This window comes from Pan paniscus, chromosome 4 (assembly GCF_029289425.2).
Source record: "Pan paniscus chromosome 4, NHGRI_mPanPan1-v2.0_pri, whole genome shotgun sequence".
Classification (NCBI taxonomy): domain Eukaryota; kingdom Metazoa; phylum Chordata; class Mammalia; order Primates; family Hominidae; genus Pan; species Pan paniscus.
In genome coordinates this window covers 95,836,741-95,858,997 of record NC_073253.2, presented here as the reverse complement: position 1 = coordinate 95,858,997, position 22,257 = coordinate 95,836,741, and the positions used below count along the sequence as shown (strand labels likewise).

The following is a 22,257-nucleotide window of genomic DNA, read 5'->3' as shown; positions in this document are numbered from 1 at the left end:
ATTCTCTCCACCACTTACAAGTAGTTTACTTTTCCAGCAAGTGAGCAAAACTTTACCAACTATATTCACGTAGCTAGCCTAGCTTTATGACCCAAGCAGGAGCAATACGAGGTCCCTGTTCATATGCATAGGTTGAAATTCCACATTCAACTCTTGCTTCTGAGCCCAGCAACTCATGGGGCACATGGCTTTATTTCCTGGTGTAACTTCCCAAATAATTATTGTTCATGTATTTTTTAACACTGTGATACTGTTTATTTCATGAACTGTTTCTATGTATTTGTAGAAGTGAGAGCAGTTATTCTTGTGTATTTAACCTAACATCATGACTTCTAATAATTTTACAGTAAGCTCCGTGCATACATATATGCACAAGAATATTTATTTTAGCACTCTTGAAGGGGTGGCCTGCCCCTCCACACCTGTGGGTATTTCTAGTCAGGTGGGATGAGAGACTGAGAAAAGAAATAAGACACAGAGACAAAGTATAGAGAAACAACAGTGGGCCCAGGGGACCGGCGCTCAGCATACCAAGGACCTGCACCGGCACCAGACTCTCAGTTCCCTCAGTTTTTATTGATTGTTATTTTCATTATTTTAGCTAAAAGGAATGTAGTAGGAGAGCAGGGTGATAATAAGGAGAAGGTCAACAAAAAACATGTGAGCAAAAGAATCTATATCATAATTAAGTTGAAGGGAAAGTACTATGCCTAGATGTGCACGTAGGCCAGATTTATGTTTCTCTCCACCCAAACATCTCAGCGGAGTAAAGAATAACAAGGCAGCATTACTGCAAACATGTCTCGCCTCCCACCATAGGGTGGTTTTTCTCCTATCTCAGAATTGAACAAATGTACAGTCGGGTTTTATACCGAGACATTCAGTTCCCAGGGGCAGACAGGAGACAGTGGCCTTCCTCTATCTCAACTGCAAGAGGCTTTCCTTTTTTACTAATCCACCTCAGCACAGACCCTTTACAGGTGTCAGGCTAGGGGACGGTCAGGTCTTTCTCATCCCACGAGGCCACATTTCAGACTATCACATGGGGAGAAACCTTGGACAATAACCTGCTTTCAAGGGCAGAGGTCCCTGCGGCTTTCCGCAGTGCATTGTGCCCCTGGTTTACTGAGACTAGAGAATGGCAATGACTTTTACCAAGTATACTGCTTGTAAACATTTTGTTAACAGGGCACATCCTGCACAGCCCTAGATCCCTTAAACCTTGATTTTATACAACACATGTTTTTGTGAGCTCCAAGTTGGATCAAAGTGGCTGGGGCAAAGCCACAAATTAACAACATCTCAGCAAGGCAATTGTTTAAAGTACAGGTCTTTTTCAAAATGGAGTCTCTTATGTCTTTGCCTTCTACATAGACACAGTCAGTCTGATCTCTCTTTCTTTTCCCTACACTCCTTATAAAAATTACAAATCAGAAATGAAATAAATCATTGGCAATAACAGTTTGCTTAAATAAATTACACTATTCCATAGAAGAGAATACTGTGGAGTTAGTAAAAATAATTATGTTAAAGATACTGACAAAACATATGTTAATTTTAAAACTTAAAAAATAGCTGTTTCTACTACATGTCATATATATTTATGTATTTGTAAGCTTTTGTATGTATATATGCATACATACATAAGTGATATCCAGTTGTTTTACATTTTTGTGCTCTTAAATTGCAGTTTCCAAAATTTATATAATAAAAACTTTTAATCTCAGAAAACAGGATAAAATGTGAATTTTCTTTCTTTTTTCTTTTTTTTTTTTTAGACAGAATCTCACTCTGTCACCAGGCTGGAGTGCAGTGGCGCAATCTTGGCTCACTACAACCTCCGCCTCCCTGGTTTAAGTGATTCTCCTGCTTCAGCCTCCCAAGTAGCTGGGACTACAGGCATGCACCACCACGCCAAGCTAATTTTTGGATTTTTAGTAGAGATGGGGTTTCACCATGTTGGCCAGGCTGGTCTTGAATTCCTGACCTCGTGATCCTCCCTCCTTGGCCTCCCCAAAATCCCAGCACTTTGGGATGGGGTGAGCCACTGCGCCTGGCCAAAATATGAATTTTCAGTGGTAAAGCCAGACTTTCACAGTGAAAATAGAGTTGGTAATAACTGGCAATATACTTAAAAACACATGATTAAGATATTGTTTAGCTTATGATCTGTTCATTCTACCGTTTCTGGCAAAAACAAACAAACAAACTAAACCAATACATATGCTTACTTACAACACTCCAGGACTCAAATCTAGGATACTGATCCTGCTGCTTCATCTGGCATATATGTGACAAACAGATGGATCTTCCATTATGCCCCAAGAGCCAAAAAATGTGGGCTCTTACAAGCAAAGCAGTAAATTACTTGCCAACTTCTTCATGGTTTCATTAATGACCTGATAGATATTAATAAGTAAATCAATGCAATATATAAATTATACTAAGTTGGTGGTAGTATGAAAAATTCAATGACTACAAAAGAAAGTAACAAATTGTTCAATGAACCACAGAAGGAAATTTGCCAATATAAACATGCATTCCTTGGAAAACTCTAAGGGAAATAATAAATGAGAGTGGTGGAAAGAAGTATCAGGAAATAATTAGTTTGGAATCATTAGAAGATTATTTTTGGTCTCGTGTATGTTTAGAAGAAAATTAATATAAATAATTGTGTTTTGATCTATGTCTCAAAGAGACATATTTGAAACATGATCTAAAGGGTTTTATATAACTAAAGAAAATACTAGATTAGATTTATTTTAAAGCACTATATATAATCTAAGCTCCTTAAGGTCTGAGGAAACAATTCTCATTTTTATTTTCTAACGTGTCAGGCTAGTGCTCTCCATGTAGTATGTAATCACTAAGTCATTGACACATTAAATAAAATTTATTGAACTTTCCAGAAGTAAAAAATAGTAAAAACAATGATATGAATGTGAAATATAATAAGCTTTAATTCAGAAAACCTAATTTTATTGGATATAAATATTTTGTTCTCTAATTAGTATTTGTCTTATAGAAACTACCCTTTAAAATTGTTCAGATTTTACAAGATTTATCTTTGTTTCGATTTTTCCTATGCCATGTACTTATTCATTCCCATTTTTAGTTTAAGAACTGGGACTAGCACACCAGTCAGAATGGCAATTATTAAAAGGTCAAGAAACAATAGATGCTGGTGAGTCTGTGGAGAAATATGAATACTCTTACAATGTTGTTGGGAAAGTAAATTAGTTCAACCATTGTGGAAGACAGCGTGGCAATTCCTCAAGGATTTATAACCAGAAATACCATTTGACTCAGCAATCCCATTACTGATTATATACCCAAAGGAACATAAATCATTCTACTATAAAGACACATGCACGTGTATGTTTATTGCAGCACTATTTACAATAGCAAAGACATGGAGCCAACCCAAATGACCACCAATGATAGACTGGATAAAGAAAATGTGGTATATATACACCATGGAATACTGTGCAGCTATAAAAAGGAATGAGATTAGGTCCTTTGCAGGGACATGGATGAAGCTGGAAGCCATCATTCTCAACAAACTAACACGGGGACAGAAAACCAAACACCACATGTTCCTACTTATAAGTAGGAGTTGAATAATGAGAACACATGGACACAGGGAGGGGAACATCACACACCAGGGCCTATTGAGGAGTGAGGGGTGATGGGAGAGAACGTAGATGACAGCTCAATAGGTGCAGCAAACTACCATGGCACACATATACCTATGTAACAAACCTGCACATTCAGCACATGTATCCTGGAACTAAAAGTAAAACAAGCAAACGAAAAGAACTGGGAGTAGAAGTGAATTTTCTTTTCAAAGTGAAGAATTTTCAAAACTAAAAGTTCATAAATAAGGTGCATTAGCACATTGGCATAGAATTTAACTTATGAACCCAATAAGTGGCCTACTCTATAAGGCTGATGTATCCCTATGCTTTGGAGGCAAAAATAGCTTTAAGCTTTTCAGATGGAGAGAAAAAAGGAAAAAAAAGCAAGCATCCAAGTAGAGGGCAGCTATGTTTATGAACCCTGATGCTCGGCCAATAGATATTTTTGCATAAAATGGGGCCTGCTATCGATGGAAACATAAACCTAAATCATGTTTGTCAGCCAACTTTGATGGTGAGACACAGCTGTAATGTAGAATCTGACTCTAACAACAGCCTTGGCAGCTTTTTATGCTGCTTCAGCTAGTATACATAAGTATTCACTCTGCAAGGGACAATACTAAGAACCAAAGGCATGCAGCTAGGGCACAAAGATGAAATAAAGAAATGAAGAGATAACAAAATGTAGATCCTCACCATGGAACACAACTTATTAAAAGTCCCTTCATGATATGTGTCACATCAAATATCATCCTTTATTATTCCTAATTCTTATAATTAATAAAGAATTTTTGATAATGGCATTCTTTTTTAAAGGCAATACATTGGTATCAAACTACAGAATAAGTTACTTAAGTACAAGGTGATTTCTTTATATGTCATATTTGTTTATGTTTTCATAAGATAAACATTTTGCATACAGCCTACATATTATATGCTTTGTATCTTATTTATAATGTTCTCCCATGACTATCTATTTCATACTATTATAACCTCAGCTGCCTCTAAAATCTTAATAAACTACACTTTTGTAGTTATCTAACCCTTTAATAGTTGAAACTGTGTCCACAACCACTTTTTATAATCCATAGAAAAAACAAATAATCATGGGCCCTGTAATTCACTTTTTAAAACCACATTTCATCAAAACACAATACATGTTAGAAAATTAACTAGAATTTATTTTTATTATTTATTTATTTTTAATTTCCTCTTCTATTTTAGATAGGGTAGTACATCTGCAGGTTTGTTACATGGGTAAATTATATGATGTGGAGGTCTGGGGTATGGATCCTGTTACCCACATAGTGAGCACAGTAACCAATAGGTAGTGTGTCAACCAATGCTCTCTCCCTCCCCACCCACTAGTCCCCACTATTACTGTCTTTATGTTAATGTCCACTGAATGCTTAGCTCCCACTTATCTAGAATCTATTAAAAAACTTACACAAATCAACGAGCAAAAAACAAACTACCACATTAAAATATGGGCCTACACTTCTTAAAAGTGTATGAAATAATCAAAGAACAGGCACTTTTTTTTTTTTGAGACGGAGTTTTGCTCTTGTTGCCCAGGCTGGAGTGCAATGACGCGATCTTGGCTCACCACAACCCTCCACTTGAATTCTAGACACCCATCACTCATGCTTTCTAGAGGACTTTGATTTCTTCTCTGAGTCTAATTTCTCCACTTGCATTTATGGAAAAAAATAAGTATTTTCTATATTTTCCCTCTATCATGTCAAAAGCAATCTTCAACTTACCTTTATCTGGCTTATGTCCCCAATCATTAATTGATACTAATCTAGTAAGGCCACTGATAACCTTCATATTTCTAAACTCAATATATAGTTTTGTGTCATGTTATTGAAATTTTCAGCCATCTCTGATACAGTTGACCACTCCATCTTTCCTAAAAAATGTTCCTTTCTCAGCCATGATATCACTACTCTTATGCTTTTCCTATTTCAGTAGTAATTTAAACAAATTCTTCTGTGTATTGTCCTCCACTATACCCTTTGAAAACTGAAGTTTCTCAGAGCTCAGTCTGGGTCCTCTACTCTTCCAAATCTGCGTACATTCCCTAGGTAACAGGTGACCTCATTCATTCTCATAACTTTTTCCCCCTAAATCACAGGCTGCTCACACAGACACATACATACAGTTTTTATTCCTGCAATTTGTAACCTGCTTAGTCAAAAACATATAATAAAGAATTATTCACAATCTCTGGATAATGAGGTTCCTCAAAAAAGATCTTACAATTTCTCTTTTCTACAACTAAATCTATACAATCTCCCTAGGTTATTTCATTTTTTACCCATGATCAATATTGTCATCATCTTGATAATGCACATTAAAAAAAACTCTAGTCAAGAACCATGGATTTAAATACTATTGCATTTTGACAATATTCAAATGCATATTTCAGTACCTCTGAGTTCCTGACCCATCCACAACTGTCTACTTCATATCCTCGCTTGGCCATCTCATCAAAATCTTTTTTTTTTGGCAGCGGGGGTAGGGGGACAGGGTCTCGCTCTGTTGCCCAGGCTGGAATGCAGTGTTGCAATTTTGGCTCACTGCAATCTCCACCTCCCTGCAACCTTTGCCTCCCAGTATCCAGCGATCCTTCTGCCTCAGCTTTCTAAGTAGCTGGGACCACAGACACATGCGACAACGACCGGCTAATTTTACTTTCTTCTAAGAGACTGGGTTTTGCCATGTTGCCCTGGCTGGTCTTGAACTCCTGGACTCAAGCAATCCGCCCACTTTGACCTACCAAAATGCTGGGATTACAGGTGTGAATCTCCGCCCCCAGCCAAAATCTTACATTTAACATGATTAAAGTGAAAATCTGGAAATTCAGAAAATATTTATCTCAAACCTAATCAAACAATCATCCCTGTTCAGTTGGGGATACTACAACTGACCTAACTACTGAAGTAAAACTACTGGCAGTCGTTTTGACTCCTCCCTTTTCTTTGTCTTTCCCACACAATCTATTAATAGGCCCAGTTGGTTGGTTGTATGTCAAAATTGTATCAGGTATCATTCACTTAAATCCATTTCATGTATCAGCATCCTAGTCCCATACATCACCTACATATTTCAAAAACCTCCTAACTCGTTTTTCCAATTTTCTCCACTTACTTCAGTCTATTATATATGTATCAGTCAAAGCCAAAGGAATCCTTTTCAACCCAAATTAGATTATACAATTACCCTATCCTAGATCTTTCCACAGCTTCCTCTTTGCATTTCAGTTATAATGAAACCCAAATTTTTTGCCACACCTTTATAACCCTGCATAATCTGGCCCATGTTGCCTTTCTGGTTTTGCACCAGACTTCCTTCAATAGCTCACTAAACCCCAGGCACCCTCGTATTCTCTAAGTTTCTGTATTAGTTCAAATTACTTCCCATCTAGGGAATATTGAGATTGCAATTCCTTGGAATGCTTTCTCACTGATTTTTTACATGTCTGTCTCTTCTTATTCCCGCAGGTCTCATTTTAAATGTACCCTCTTTGAGAAGCATTTTTTGAATTTTATGTTAAGTAGATTAACCTGACCCACCAAAACTTTTCAAGCATAACAACCCAGTATTTTTTTCAAAGTACTTATCATAATCTAAGGATTTTACCCACATTTGTACACTGCTTTATTTCCTGTCTTCCTTACTAGAATAGAAGCTCCATGTGTTTGGAGGTCTTGTCAGTATTTCCCCTCTGTGTGAATGACTAGCACATAGAAGGTGCTTAACAAAAGGTTGTGGAATTAGCGATTAAGTATTAAGACTCACTTAGCTTATCTATGATCCAAAGAGAAACATGAAAGTGATACACTTTTTAGAAAAAGGCTCTTATAGCTCTCCCTGAATAACTTGAGATAGCACCTCTCCTTCAATACCCTGAGTTACTCTTATTTCTAGCTCTTAACTTCTCATGCTACCTTTCAATATTCTGATACTCAGGATTATTTATATTTATTTAAACTATGTCTTATCCTAAAAAGAAATTTCAAAATATCTGAGGTACCTTTACAAAATAAATACCAAGAAAATTTCACATTGAGAAAAATCGAAGTTAGGAGATTGCCTCAAAGAGGAAATAATATATCAATAACTATCACTCAGTGAGAATTTACTTCATATAGGTATATACTAATAACTACTCATGCTATCTTTTATTATCTTTCCGTTCAGCTTATAATATGGGTGATTTATCCAAGTGTTTCAAAATATGGATACTTAGGTTTATAAAAATTAAGTAATACTGAAAGCTATACAGCTAATGAAGTATGGATATCCCTGAAGTCTGTGTGCTGAACCTATTATGCTATATTTGTCACTATGTTATGCTGTTTTTCAACAAGGGGAGAACATCCAATGAAGCCATATATGGCAAATTCTACATATCCACTTATTCAACATCCATTCCTGCATCTTTTTTAGCTTGTCTTTCTGTAAAGTAGAGGCTGAAAAGCTAAAAACAGCAATCCCTAGACTGCTTTGTAATATCAAACAGAAGTTTGATGGAGCAAAATGAGGCAGCCTCTGGCAGGGAGACTTGATCCTCTGGCATGTTTAATCACAGAGGTCTATTTTTCAGGGGCAGCTGTAGCAGTTCTGTTATCCAGTTTCTAATGTCACAAGTGTTAAGCGAATGTCACAAGTGTTAAGCGACGAGTGTGGCAGAAGTGATGTGTCCCTTTAGAAAATGTTGTCCCTGGCCAATCTAGGGCTGTTATGAGATTGCTCATAACAGTTGCTACTTAAATTAGCTAGAATGCATTGTTGTTGCACTAAGTACCTCAACTGATTTAGTAATTGTTACTAGAAATACGTTTGCTACAAGTAACAGAAACTATATTGCAGTTTAATGGAGAAAGTGGAGAGATGAAAATTCCGGTTTTGGAAACCAGACACAAGAAAGCTGAACGCATTTTATATACAATGGAATATATTTGGATTCAATTGTCACTTGATATACTTTTTAAGGCAAACTATACGCTGACTGAAGCTATACTATTTAAAAGAGTAGGGACTGATTAGAATATTGGCTAGTGCTGGCTCTCATTGCCACCATTAGGAAAATTCTACAAGAGCAAGATGGACCCAAGTGAGAAGTAAATAGCCTGCAAGCACAGATGGAGGGAAATGCCACTTAGATAAGGAAGCACTCGCTGCCCACAGCCTGACATTTATATTGCCAGAGAATCCTATAATTTGAAGACTTAGAAAAAGAAAGAATAAAAGCAATTTTAATACTTTACATAGAAGCCATTGCAAGGATAGCAAAGCAACAAACTTAGCAAGAGAAACTCACAGGCAGCCAGGCAAATGGAGCTCATCTGAAGGCAAAAATGAGAGTAAGGGTTTAGCCTCTTCCCAGGTATATTATTTTTCAATTATCCCAAGTCAATGAACATAAAGGCCCAGTCAATAACAGGAATATTCAATGTCAAAAATTTTGACTAGGTAAGATCTTTAGCTATAGTTACTCCTATAGGATACTGACTAGATACAAGTAATCTACGAATGCTCTAACAGAACTGTATAGTGACCACACACCCTGTCTGGACTGCAAACTTTCATGACTATCATTGCTCCACTAAAAAATTTACCAAAGAATTACTACACTCTTCCAACACACAACCACAGGCAGTAGTTTCTGAGAGCTGTACAGGAGCTCTTCAGGCTTTTGAAGTATCAGATCTGTACAACATCTCAGAGGGCAGAGCCAGGGAACACAGAAACTGAATGAAGGAGTAAAATACTGCCTGACCAAGAGCTTACACTGCTCTTGGTTCAGGGAGTCCTTGTCATTCCTGATCAGTAAGATTTGAGAGATGCGAGATCAGTAACCTCTCTGTATTTGCTTAATCCCATCTTTTCCTGGATTAAATTTCTCAAAATAGCTAATCTATTTCTTCTCAAATATTGTACATGTTTTGGGGACAGATGCTTTGTCTTTTAGGTAATACAACGCCAGACAAGCAGGAATTGCTAGTTGTTCTATTGTTGAGATTACATATCACCAAGATCACACACTTTGAACTCTGAGTTGGATGGCATAACTAGAAGAGAGTTTGAGATATCTCTAGTGGAAAAGAGGTAATTATGTTACACCATTTAAAAGAAGAATGTTTAAAGAACGTTAAGTGTTAGGTAGCCAATGTATGAACTACAGAATATTTTGTTAGATTCCTATCAAATATCCATATTCATCTTTCTCTTTAAGGGCCCTCCTCGTTTATTTTTTGTGGGGGTTGGCAATGAACACAAATACACACACATACACACACAACCATATTTTCCAGTACTTTGCTGCTCGCTTTCTGAAATAGGAAACAATTCTGGTCAATGAGAAAAGATTAAACTGTGCTGAGGATTTCTGGGAAAATTTTGCTTTAGTGCATTAAATAATCTCTGACAATAACTCACCATAAATTGCCTCCCTTTCTTTATATAAATATTCCATCGTATATCATGAGCTGAAGTTTTATTTCTCTTTTCTTGAATCTGAGAAGGCTTTAGTGACTGATTTGGCTATTGGAATATAGCAGAAGTTACATTCAGGAACTCGTGAGACTAGGTCTCATAAAACCTTTCAGTGGCAAAAAGTTTATTCATAACACACTGCAGTAATGTAGTAAACAGAAAATGGTCCTAATGAATTCTATATCAGGATAAGGAGGTTTCCGGGCAGAGTGTTGAAAGTGCCAATTGGTTTCTGTTAGATGCATAACATTAGGTACTTACGGAGAGAATGACATTTATAGAAAGATAATATTCAGTGTTTTATAGAAAAATTGAGAGGAAAAAAGATTTAAGACTTACTGTGTTCAAAAATAAAATTATTTATCATCCCTAGTTTCTCCAAGTAGCAAAATTTTTCTCCAAATAAGAAATAGCCTCAGAGTAAAACTCAGTCCCAAGGTGTTTTCAGTAACACATGACATCAGGGTAGAGTTAACTTCAATAGCAATTACAGGAGCCTTTATTGACACCTCAGAAACATTTATGGCAGGGCTGCAATCAGAAAAAAGGCATCTGTGAATATGAAGGAGTATTATAAAGACTCTTTCAACTAGATAACAGGACTCCTAGGAATCTTAAGGCTGGGAACCCACAGTATCAAGACTCTAATCCTACAGTGAAGAGGAATCTATCTGACGAAAAATAAACTGTGGGGCTGACATTTGTCTAATGGTGTGAACCTCAATAAGACTGAATTAAAAGTCATAGAGGCAGTTCAGAATTTTTTTCAAAAGAGTCATTGGGGACTCAAACTTTTTCTAGGAGGAAGTAGGCTGAGAAAGATATTTAGCGGCAAACACAGGCGATTGCTAATGGAAAAGAATGAAGTGTAAGGCACAAAGTCTGGTGCCTAGAAGGCAGAGCCAAGTGACATAGAGGCACATTATCTGGGGCAGGACTGGGCCCCAATCAAGGAACTGGTGGCATGTGCTCAGTTAAACTTCAGAACTGCCATCGATGAGTGACTGCTGTCTTTTACCAGAGCACAGTCTTTTTTTAAATTGTCTTTTTTTTGTCAGTTTCATAGCCTTGTATCACCATTGTTATATTGAGCATTCAGTTGAGAAGATAACTTATTGTGTTACCGAGCAGGTAACTTGTCTCTTTGGTTCAAAATTCTTCTGTTAAAAAGAAACTAGTCTTGAGGAATTGCACCTGAGAAGTTGGACCCTCATTTCCCCTTGAACTTTATTTGAATGATGAATCCTAGACTTCAAACCGTAGTTGATTTTGCATGTGGGAGGAACATGAATACTGGTAGGCAGAGAGTACTGTGGTAGATAGTTTCCAAAAATAGTCACCATTGAGTCCTTTCTCTTTGCTCACATATGCTGTTTTTCGCACAATGAGGTGGGATCTAATTTCCTTCCTGCGAATTTGAGCTCGCCTTAGTGATTTGCTTGACCAATAGAATGTGGCAGAAGCAATATTCTCAAACATGTAAAACCAGATTATAAGAAGACTTGCCACTTTCACTTTAAATGCTTACTGTTGGGAAGCTTTCTCTTAGAACCCAGCTGCCACGCTATGAGAAGCCAAAGCTGTGTGTAGGCATTTCAGCTGAGCTCCCAGCCAACAGTTAATATCAACTCTCAGCCACAAGAGTGAGTCATCTTGGACTTCCAACCCAGCTGAATATTTAGATGATTCCAGTCCCAGACACAATCTGACTGTAATCAGATGAGAGATCCCAAGTGAGGAAAGCCAGTTAAGCTTTGTCAATACACAGAATAAAATATGATGATAAATGTTTTTAGCTACTAAGTTTTGAAGAGTTTTATGTGAAATAATAGGCGCCTGAAACAGCTGTTCAAAGGGCCAACCATATTTCTTTTGTTCTTTTCTTTCCTCCTTCCTTTTGCAAACAAAGGCAGGATGGCTAGAGTTGGAACAGTCATCTTAAGATCATAAAGAAAATACCAAAGCATTTTTAGAGACCTTGAGCCTGGATCCCCTGAGCTATAAAGATGTTAACAATAGCAACCACAAACTCCCTGAAATCAAGATATTAGAAAAACGCATCTCCTATTTGGTTTTTTGGTTACATGTAGCCACATAACCAAACTGGTACTCCAGAGATAAAGTGAATACACAAAATGATATTATACAGTCTTGTACTTTGATAAACAGAGGCTTCTGGTTCAGCTCACAAGTTTTGTGGATAAAAAGAAAGAACTAGCCATATAATTACAAACACCTCAAAGCATGTAAAGTAAAAATAAAACTAGCTGCTCAATGGAAACCCAAACATTTTGATACTGAAGTAGAATATTTCTCAAAATTCCTTATAAAAGATACATGCTGGGATATAGTGTACAACTTACTCATTAATGACACATTGAATATAACCTTATCTTTCACAGCTATGTATTTGATAATATCTCTGTTCAGCAGTGGCATAATGACAGATAGTTAAAAGAAATTCTACAAGAGGAAAATGATATAGTCAACTTGTACAGCTGTTGGCAGCCTGAATTAACCCATGGACAAAATTAAGAATAGAGAAATTGGTGACTAGTGATTTCTGCCACCAGTCTTTATAAAAAACTTGTGCTAGTGAGCTTTAGGTAAATGAATATAATAAAATCTTACAGTGAAAACATTACCTATTATTAAAGATGAACTCAAATGCTTAGAAGGAGATAGAGTTAAAATTCTCTGGTGGAAATTGGAGAGCCTAATTAGTGTATGTGCCTGGATGGAAGGCCCCAATTCAATCTGGAAATTGGCCCAGATAGTACCCAGTAGAACAGTAAGGACTTTTCTCATAGGACATTACTGTTTATTTCACCAAAAAAAAAAAAAAAAAAAAAAAGACATGGCAAACTGAGATGTTAATGGTCTAGCCCATAGAATATAGGTCCAATAATTTTAACTTGAAAAAATTAATTAGGTATTGCTAATTTTCCTATTTGATTGTATGCATATATGAGCAAAGTGTTGCTTAGGGTATGGAAGGTGATGGAGATGCTAAGAGAAGATAGCATGACTTCTGGCTTGGACACTTGAATGAATGTTGGTGCCCTTCATTGAGATTGGTAACACAAAGTAAGGGTAGTTTGTGTAAGAATGATAATGACCATCAGTTTGATGTATCTCTGGGCCATCCATGTGGGGTGGAAGAGATATATATATAGATATAGAGATATATATAGATATATAGATATATATAGATATATAGATATATATAGATATATAGATATATATAGATATAGAGATATATATAGATATATAGAGATATAGAGATATATATAGATATATAGAGATATAGAGATATAGAGATATATATAGATATATAGAGATATAGAGATATAGAGATATATGATATATAGATATATAGAGATATAGAGATATATAGATATATAGAGATATAGAGATATATAGAGATATAGAGATATAGAGATATATAGAGATATAGAGATATATAGATATAGAGAGATATAGAGATATAGAGATATAGAGATATATAGAGATATAGAGATATATAGATATATAGAGATATAGAGATATAGAGATATATAGAGATATAGAGATATATAGAGATATAGAGATATAGAGATATATACATATAGATAGATATAGATATAGATCGATGTATGTGTGTGTATGTGTATATACATACATATGATTTGTATATAGAAGCTTGAAAATATGGGTTTTAAATATCAGATGAAAATCTAAGGAAATCCACATTTCTGATTAACCTGTTGTCCAAAACAGCATTAATGTTCCCCTCAGCCTGACTGAACTTTAGACAGGCTTCTATCTAACTTGTGGCCACTTATCTACTTTTTTGCTTTTTTTGAGTATACACCTTAGACAACATAATTATAAAATTACTATTTGCCCATTTCAGATGTAAATATTTTTTAAATCCTCTTGCCAAATTTAGAACCCCAGCATATTTTCCTCAAGGACCAAAAAGCCATCTTTTTGAAGTCTAAATAAATGTCAAGGAAGATAGCACCGACAGTTTCTATGATAGAGTTTATGACAGTTTATGACAGATGGTAGTTTTGCAACTTGGCTCCTACCTTCCTGAAGCCAAGTTGCAGAACTATTCTCTATCACAAAGATGTGAGAAGTTTAGTTTTCCATCGGGTAAAGCCAATTAGCAAACAAATACAGGTGCCCTAGGATTCTCCCCTGGTATCCTCCAGTATGTTTTGGCCAGGCACCCAGTGCTTAAAAAGCCATTCCTGCCTTTTGTTTCAGAGAAGATGAGTTTAGATTTAGTTCTGGGATCTCACCATTGCAACGGCCTTGAATAAAGTCTTCCTTGCCTGTTCAACTTTGGTGCGATGTTTTATTTGAAACTGCATTAACATGATAACTGAAGTAATGGGTGGTTATGACCAGGGAAAGATGTTAGTGTGAAGATGAGAAGATCTAGGAGAAACATAAGAGGCAAGGAGATGCATAAGTACAAAGAGATACAAACAAAGGGAGAAAGAGAAAAGAAACATACAAATAAAAAAGGAAGATATCAGAGAAGCCACGGAAAGATGCTGATTGTTTTTATAGGTTGTTTCACAGACTGTATTTTGGGAAAGGCTGTCTTAGATGGCATTAAAATTTACCCTTCAGTTAATATAAACTATTAAATAATTGTAAACACACAGGATTATTTTGCCTCTCTGAAATGAATTTTACTGGATTATATTGTAGTGTAAGTACATCTAGTGTAAGACATGCTAGTATATGTTAAAAGGCATTATAAGAAAGATGTGCACGATAGTTTTCTGAGGTTACTATAAATATATTGAGGAAAGTGTTCACTAATTTATACCATGGGATCTCCTTACATTACTCCTTGAGAACCTTGGAAAACAAATTTCCCTCTGGTTTCTGCACTAGCAATAACTGATCAGCTTTTGCCTCTCTCTTGAATGAAATTTATGGCACATTTTTAGCAACTTATATGATAGATTTGAGGCCATGAAATTATGCTGTGACCTTATTTTCCTACTTTTGTTTCTTTGTGCCCTAATATCCTCACCTCCTCAAATTGATTCTTTTTTATTTAACATGCATTTATAAACAAACTTTTCATTTTTTTTGGAAACAAATGGAGATTTTTCTATTAGCAAAAATAAATTTTCTGAACTTATTTAGCAGGCCATTTTACTACATTTTAGCTGTTTTCTTTGGGGCAAATTCTGCAATTTTTCTGAGCTTTAGTATCCTTATTTGCAAAAATAGGGATAATAGTCTCTCCCTCAAAGTTATTGTGAGGATTGAATGAATTAACAAATCTAAAACATTTATCATACTAGTATTCAATTAATCTTAACTATTAATTGTATGTGGAAAACAGTGGACTGTGGAAAAAGAAACAATGAAGATAAATAAGATTCAAAAAATAATGGAGCCAGAAATTAATATAAGGTACGGTCATCTCTGAACTCTGCTTTAGATCACAGTGTGATTATCTACACACTGACAGAAGTTTCCCATTTGGAGTTACAACAGAATCACTCATGGAGCTTTCTAACTGTTATAGATGTTTAGGCCACTTCTTATGGCAATATAATGTGGGTTCTCAAGGGTTGGGCCAGTACACATATATTAAAACAATATATTTTCATAGGCTAGGGACCATCACATTTCCTACACAAGTTATCTTGCTCTTCAGCACTCCTATGAAAAGTCCCTTTTGTCCTGCTAACAGTTTTTTGGCTTTCAGGTCCTTAGATATAATTTTATACCAAAGACAGCAGAAGAGAGTTAAAGGAAAATAAACTGTACGCAGATATTCATTGTAGGTGCCCTTGTTAGGAATAATGTTCAGTGCCTTAACAGGCAACTAAATCAGAAGCAATAAGCAGCAGCCTCCTGTGGATGCAAGAAATAAAACTGATGAACCTACCCTTATCCAGAAAAGATGATTTTACCTGTAGAAAGTTAACATAATAAAAGTATGTGATATTTTAAAATAATTCAAGCCTTGAAAATGGGATATTAAAGTTCATTAGAAAATACAAGTCAAATAACTGGGATGCTTACTTTTGGAGCTAACCTAGATGTGGTCTAAGAATAAAATAATTATCAGCAGAAATGACGCAGACTTTGTCTTTTCTGAAAGATTATACCTATTGATTTTACCTTAGGATTTAGGATTTGTTAAATCCATAGCTCTAGGTATATTGTACTGCAGATCTGACAAGCCAAGGACAGCTAATCAAAAGTCACATTTGTTGCTTGGAAACAGGTAAATCTACAGACTTCCTGGACTCCCTGACTACACTGGGACTAGTCTACCTAAACATTAGCTTATTTATCCAACAGAAACTATTGGTCCATGAGAAGTTTCCTAGTACTGGGAAAATAGTGTTAAAAAAATTAGTCAGAGGGTCCAGTTAGAAGGTGGAAAGATACATTTCTTTATGAGGTTGCTGTAAGGGCACAATCTATCCTATCACAAAACAACAAAAAACAAACAACAAAAAACAAACAAAAACAAAAACAAACAACTGGAGTAGGGAGTCTCACTGTCTCCCAGGCTGGAGTGCAATGACACGATCTCAGCTCACTGCAACCTCTGTCTCCCGGGTTCAAGTGATTCTCCTGCCTCAGCCTCCCAAGTAGCTGGGATTGCAGGCACCCGCCACTATGCCTGGCTAATTTTTGTATTTTTAGTAGAGATGGGGTTTCACCATGTTAGTCAGGCTAGTCTTGAACTTTATATTTTAGGGAGGGAGCTTGAACCCTGCATGGATGAATAACAATATATTCAATCCTGCATGGATGAATAACAATATATTCGTTAAGAAAAATACATGAAACAAGGGAATAAGAACCAAAGTCTGGAGCTTAAACATGCTCATACTTCCTGCTTTGGAGACAAAGAATCAGAAAAAGTCAGCCGTCAGCCAAAGCTGCATGCTATGTCAAGAACTTTCTTCTGGTAAGGGAGTGAGAAGAGTCCGAGGATGAAATGAACTTCCACTCCATTTTAGGCAAATAATAATACGTACAGGCCCAGGTTGACCTAAAAAGAACCCTGGCAGATTAAGAGAAGTAACTATCAGAGTTGTTTTGCTTACTTTGCTTCAAAAAGCCTATTTAAGAAAAAACACCTGAGTAATTTCAACATATTCCTGGTATATCACCAGGCATGGGTACTGGCATGGGTACTGAAGGAACCTGTATAATAAGAATGAAGAGAAGTGCAAATAAAACCACATATACTAGAATCTGATGCAAAAATAGAGCCAGAACACCTGGCTATAGGTCCTATACTGTGGATCTACAATGGGATCTTTTGACGGGAGATGCAGCAGCCTTAGTTTCTTACCAGCCAGACATAGAAGTTTTAGAGACAGTTCCTCCCTAAATTTCCTCTCATCTACTTTTACCTCCTGCCATATAACAGGTGACTGACATAGACAGGCAAAATATGTTAAAGACGATGAATTTAAAATATTCAATTTCTAATGTTAAGAAATGGTGAGAATTAATGGAAATAACATCCATCTTAGCAAATCAAGCATAAATTGGTGTTGAGAATACTTTTTGCTTGATTCTTCAAAGGCACAGAATATAAAACTGTTTATTTAAAAAATCCTTGAAAATGATGGGATGGCCAGAGGGGTATTTAGGGAAATAATTAGTCTAATTGCCCATTTTTATGGAATGGATCATTTCACTGTCTTCATCCCTTCATTTATTTCCTTATAAGCTATTTTTCACCTCCCAACTTAAGAGAAAACAATCTTTTCTTTATTGCTTCACTTAATGGAAGTGGTTAGAGAATTAAAAAAAATAGAAAAGTAAATAAGGTAAAAATGATAAAACTATAATGAGTAAATTAAAATGAATATAATTCAAACTAAAGTACCAAAGAAAAACATTAAAAAAAAAAAGACATAGAGGATAGGTGATTAAGGGCAATGGGCTATATCCTTGGTAAAATAACGAAACTCAAACACCAGCTAGAATCTGATGAGGTGCAGGCAGCCCAAGGGTTTGTTTTCATAGCAGTGATTTCATAGTGATCCACCTAATAATTAAGAGAAGGTGGGCAGAAAGAAGTTACTTGATTTTCTAGCTCCACACAGTGGGTTGGACAGAAGCTTCAAGCATGAAAAAACACCTGTAAGTTACTCCGAAACCTATTCTTTCTTCCCACTTATTCTCCTCCTGCGCTATAGACTCAACTGTACCAGCTCTACTGATCTCTAATTCCTAGGTTTGGCTAATACCAATAATACCACTAAAAGGAGGTACCAAATGGGAAAGGAGAATAACAACATGTTTTTATTACATCTAAGGTATCAGCAGTTATTTTTAAATGTACATATAGAGTTTTAGGGTTTTAGGTAAAAATCCTAACAATTTCATCAGCATGCTAGTTATGTATCTAATGAAGCTAAAATTCAGCGTATCAGCTTTGTAGGTGATTTTGTAGATGTATTATTGAGCACTTTAATAAAAGTGTGGCTTATTATAATAATTATAACTAGATTTGCAGTATATGAACGACTATATGAAAATAATAAAGGAAATAATAAAGGAATTTTTAATAAACATGACAAAATTTCCATGTCCAGTTGAAGGATATCCTTTTCGAAGTAGTCATCTAGAGAAATTGTATATTTCTAATTAAGTTGGTGCCAGTGCTGAAAACATTTTGGTAACATCCTCTTTAAAAGCAACTTGGAGACCATTTATGAAAATGATCCTTACTTTAAGTTGCCTTAATTATCAGAATTTTTTTTTTTTTTTTTTTTGAGACAGAGTCTCACTCTATCACCCAGGCTGGAGTGCAGTGGCACAATCTTGGCTCACTGCAACCTCTGTCTCCCAGGTTCAAGCGATTCTCCTGCCTCAGCCTCCCAAGTAGCTGGGACTACAGGCGCACATCACCACGCCCAGCTAATTTTTATATTTTTAGTAAAGACAGGGTTTCACCATGTTGGCCAGGATGGTCTCAATCTCTTGATCTCGTGATCTGCCCACCTCGGCCTCCCAAAGTGCTGGGATTACAGGAGTTAGCAACTGCGCCCAGCCACTTATCAGAATTCTTATTCTTTGATTCTTACTTCTAATGAGTGTTAATGAAAAAGCTAGCTTATAAATGACAGCAGTTATTAAATAAATTATTATTTCCAAGATACTACAGTATATGATTTTTTCCATGTCATAAAATATAAGGTATGGGGCCAAATTTAATCCAAATATGTGTTCTGTGCTAATAACATTTTAAATTAGGGATATTTCATACACAATATCTGTAGGTTTGGCTTCTCTTGGAAAGTAAAAACTAAGAGCTAACAACACAGGCAAGGACTTTCTCATGGTAACTATTAGTGGGATCTGAAGAGAGGCCGATTCCTTTAGAAGAACAAATACCTTCCACTTTAGTCTCTGCTCACACAATATATATATATATACACTGACATCATGGTGACTTGATTCACTATGGAAAGCCAGTTGGCATATAGGTAAAAATAAGTTTGCATTGTGGATAGCCAAATACTCCAATTTACTTCCTTGAGAAAGAATTATCTATCCTTGCCTTGTAGAACTTGGGTGCAGCCTTATGGTTTGTTTTGGCCAATAAAATGTAGGTGAAATTGAAATTTATCACCTTGAGGCAAAAGCTAATGAACTAGCATGCAGTGCATTATATCTGGATGCTTAGATATGAGACAACATTTGGGGCAGAGGTTTTCACATCATCTTTGGTCCTGGAGAAAAGACTACAAAGAGCAGAATCATAGTTCATAACAAACATGTAGCAGAAGTGAAAAATAGATCCTTGTTGCAACCCATTGTGATTTGGAACCATATGTTAACTCTCTCTGACCTAGTCAATCCTGACTTACATGCACATTTAAATTACGTCCCTGGTCTCAGTAAACAACTGAGTTCATGACCCATGCTTTTCCTATAAGTTCTCCTCTAACTTCTAGAATGTGAAAAATTGAATCTCAGTGAGGTTAAATAATTTGTTCAGAGATCGTGAAGTCAGTCTCTGAATATAGATCTGACTCCAAAGTCTATGTGTTTAATTCCTCAATCCCCTGTTCCATAACACAATGAAGTATTTGAACTATGCCATTATTGCCATTTCTACATCTTACTATACAGTAAAGATATTAAATGGCTGTAAAATTCACAGATTTCTGAAATATCTAATCAAAGCAGATATGTTACATTTACATAGTAGTTGCTAAAATAGAATAACATTTTGATAGATTTTCCGAGAAATTACAAATACATATATTAATTTTTAATTCTATAGTCTTATGTTTATTTTATAAACACATAATTTGGACCACTTTAAGAGAATTTAAAATCATATTTATTGTTTTGCAAACAATAACTTAGACATTTCTTAATATTTTAAAAACCCCAACACAAAGTAATAAATTTGGCTTCTTTTCCCCACAAAAATGGGAAATACCTTTCAGTAAAGGAAATTTTAAATTATTTTTACACACCAGTTGGTTGTTGGAATTTATAGCTCTTTAACATATGACATCAGCAAAAATAATTAGCATTAACTGATTAATACATAAAACAATTTACAATCATATGGTAAGCAGGAAACAAAAACTGATCAGAAAACACCGTTTTATAGTAATTTTCAAACAGATAAATTATTACAGTATACTTTATCCCCAACATCTCTGAGCCCATTAATAGAGTACTTCTATACATATAAAGATATAATAAAAGGATACAGTATTTATTGCAACAACAAATTAAAGGTTGTTAAAATATATGTAACTTAAATACCCCCCCAACATTGATATAGTGGCTTCTTATTCCTTAAACATAGAAATTCCACTCTTCATTGTAGAAAGATAAAGTTCTTTCATCAAAAGGCACATTCTTATCTGCAAGAAAAAGAAAAAAAATACCATAAATATCCTTTCTAGAACAATTTTAAAAACATTTAAAACTATTCAGAAAGATTTGGAGGGGAAGGAAGAATATAATAAAAGTACTTAGTCTTAAAAATTATTAAAAAGAACCAATAACACATGCTTATTTTGTCTAAATTATTTCAGAAATTATCTATTAAACAGAAATTCTAACTATTTAAAGGAATTTTATATTTAACTACTGTGAGTAAAGACTAGGTTATATTCATAATAAAGTTTATCCTCATATAATATTCATAAATGACTTTAGTTGACTTGAGTATACAATACAGTTGACTGTTGAATGACATGGGTTTGAACTGCATAGTACCACTTATGTGCAGATTTTTTTCAATAAATATATTCTAAAGTTTTTTTGAGATCTGAGACAATTTGAAAAATATTACAATGAACTACATAGTTTAGAAATATCAAAAAAGGCCGGGCGTGATGGCTCACACCTGTAATCCCAGCACTTTGGGAGGCCAAGGCAGGCAGATCACTTGAGGTAAGGAGTTTAACACCAGCCTGGCCAACATGGTGAAAGCCCATCTCTACTAAAAATACAAAAATTAGCCAGGTGTGATGGCGCACTCCTGTAATCCCAGCTACTCAGGAGGCTGAGGCAGGAGAATCACTTGAACTCAGGAGGCGGAGGCTGCAGTTAGCAGAGATTGTGCCACCGTATTCCAGCCTGGGCAACAGAGCAAGACTCTGTCTCAAATAAAGAAAATGAAATATTAAAAATTTCAGAAAAAAGTATGCCATGAATGGATAAAATAAATGTAGATGCTGATTTATTTTATCATTTATGATCCTAACATATATACAAATCTACTATAAAATGTTAACATTTATCAAAACTTATGCACATAAGCACAGACTATACATGGTGCTATTTGCAGTCGAGAGATATGTAAGTAAATACAAAGATGTAGTATTAAATCATAACTGTAGAAAATTAACTATAGTACATAGTGTACTACTGTAGTAATTTCACAGTCCCCTCTAGTTATTATTATGGTGAGCTCAAGGGTTGTTGGTATTTATTTAAAATACCACGTGACACTAATCATCTCCACATGGGCAATTTGTATCTCCAGTAAATTGTGTATTGCAGTAAAAGTGATCTCTCATGATTCTCGCATAGTTTCTACTGCATTTAGTGCAATATCATAAACCTTGAATAACATGATGACACC

General features: G+C 35.5%; 1 protein-coding gene across 1 annotated transcript in view; it reads right to left on the bottom strand.

Annotated features, from left to right (window-relative positions):
- Window positions 1-20,467: 20,467 nt before the first annotated feature.
- FAM174A (family with sequence similarity 174 member A) overlaps window positions 20,468-22,257 on the bottom strand; it is a 51,707-nt gene continuing 49,917 nt past the window's right edge. The window contains exon 3 of the mRNA XM_003828327.5: window positions 20,468-21,028. Coding sequence (XP_003828375.1) covers window positions 21,025-21,028 — 4 coding nt within the window. The 3' untranslated portion in view covers window positions 20,468-21,024. The remainder of the gene's footprint in view (window positions 21,029-22,257) is intronic.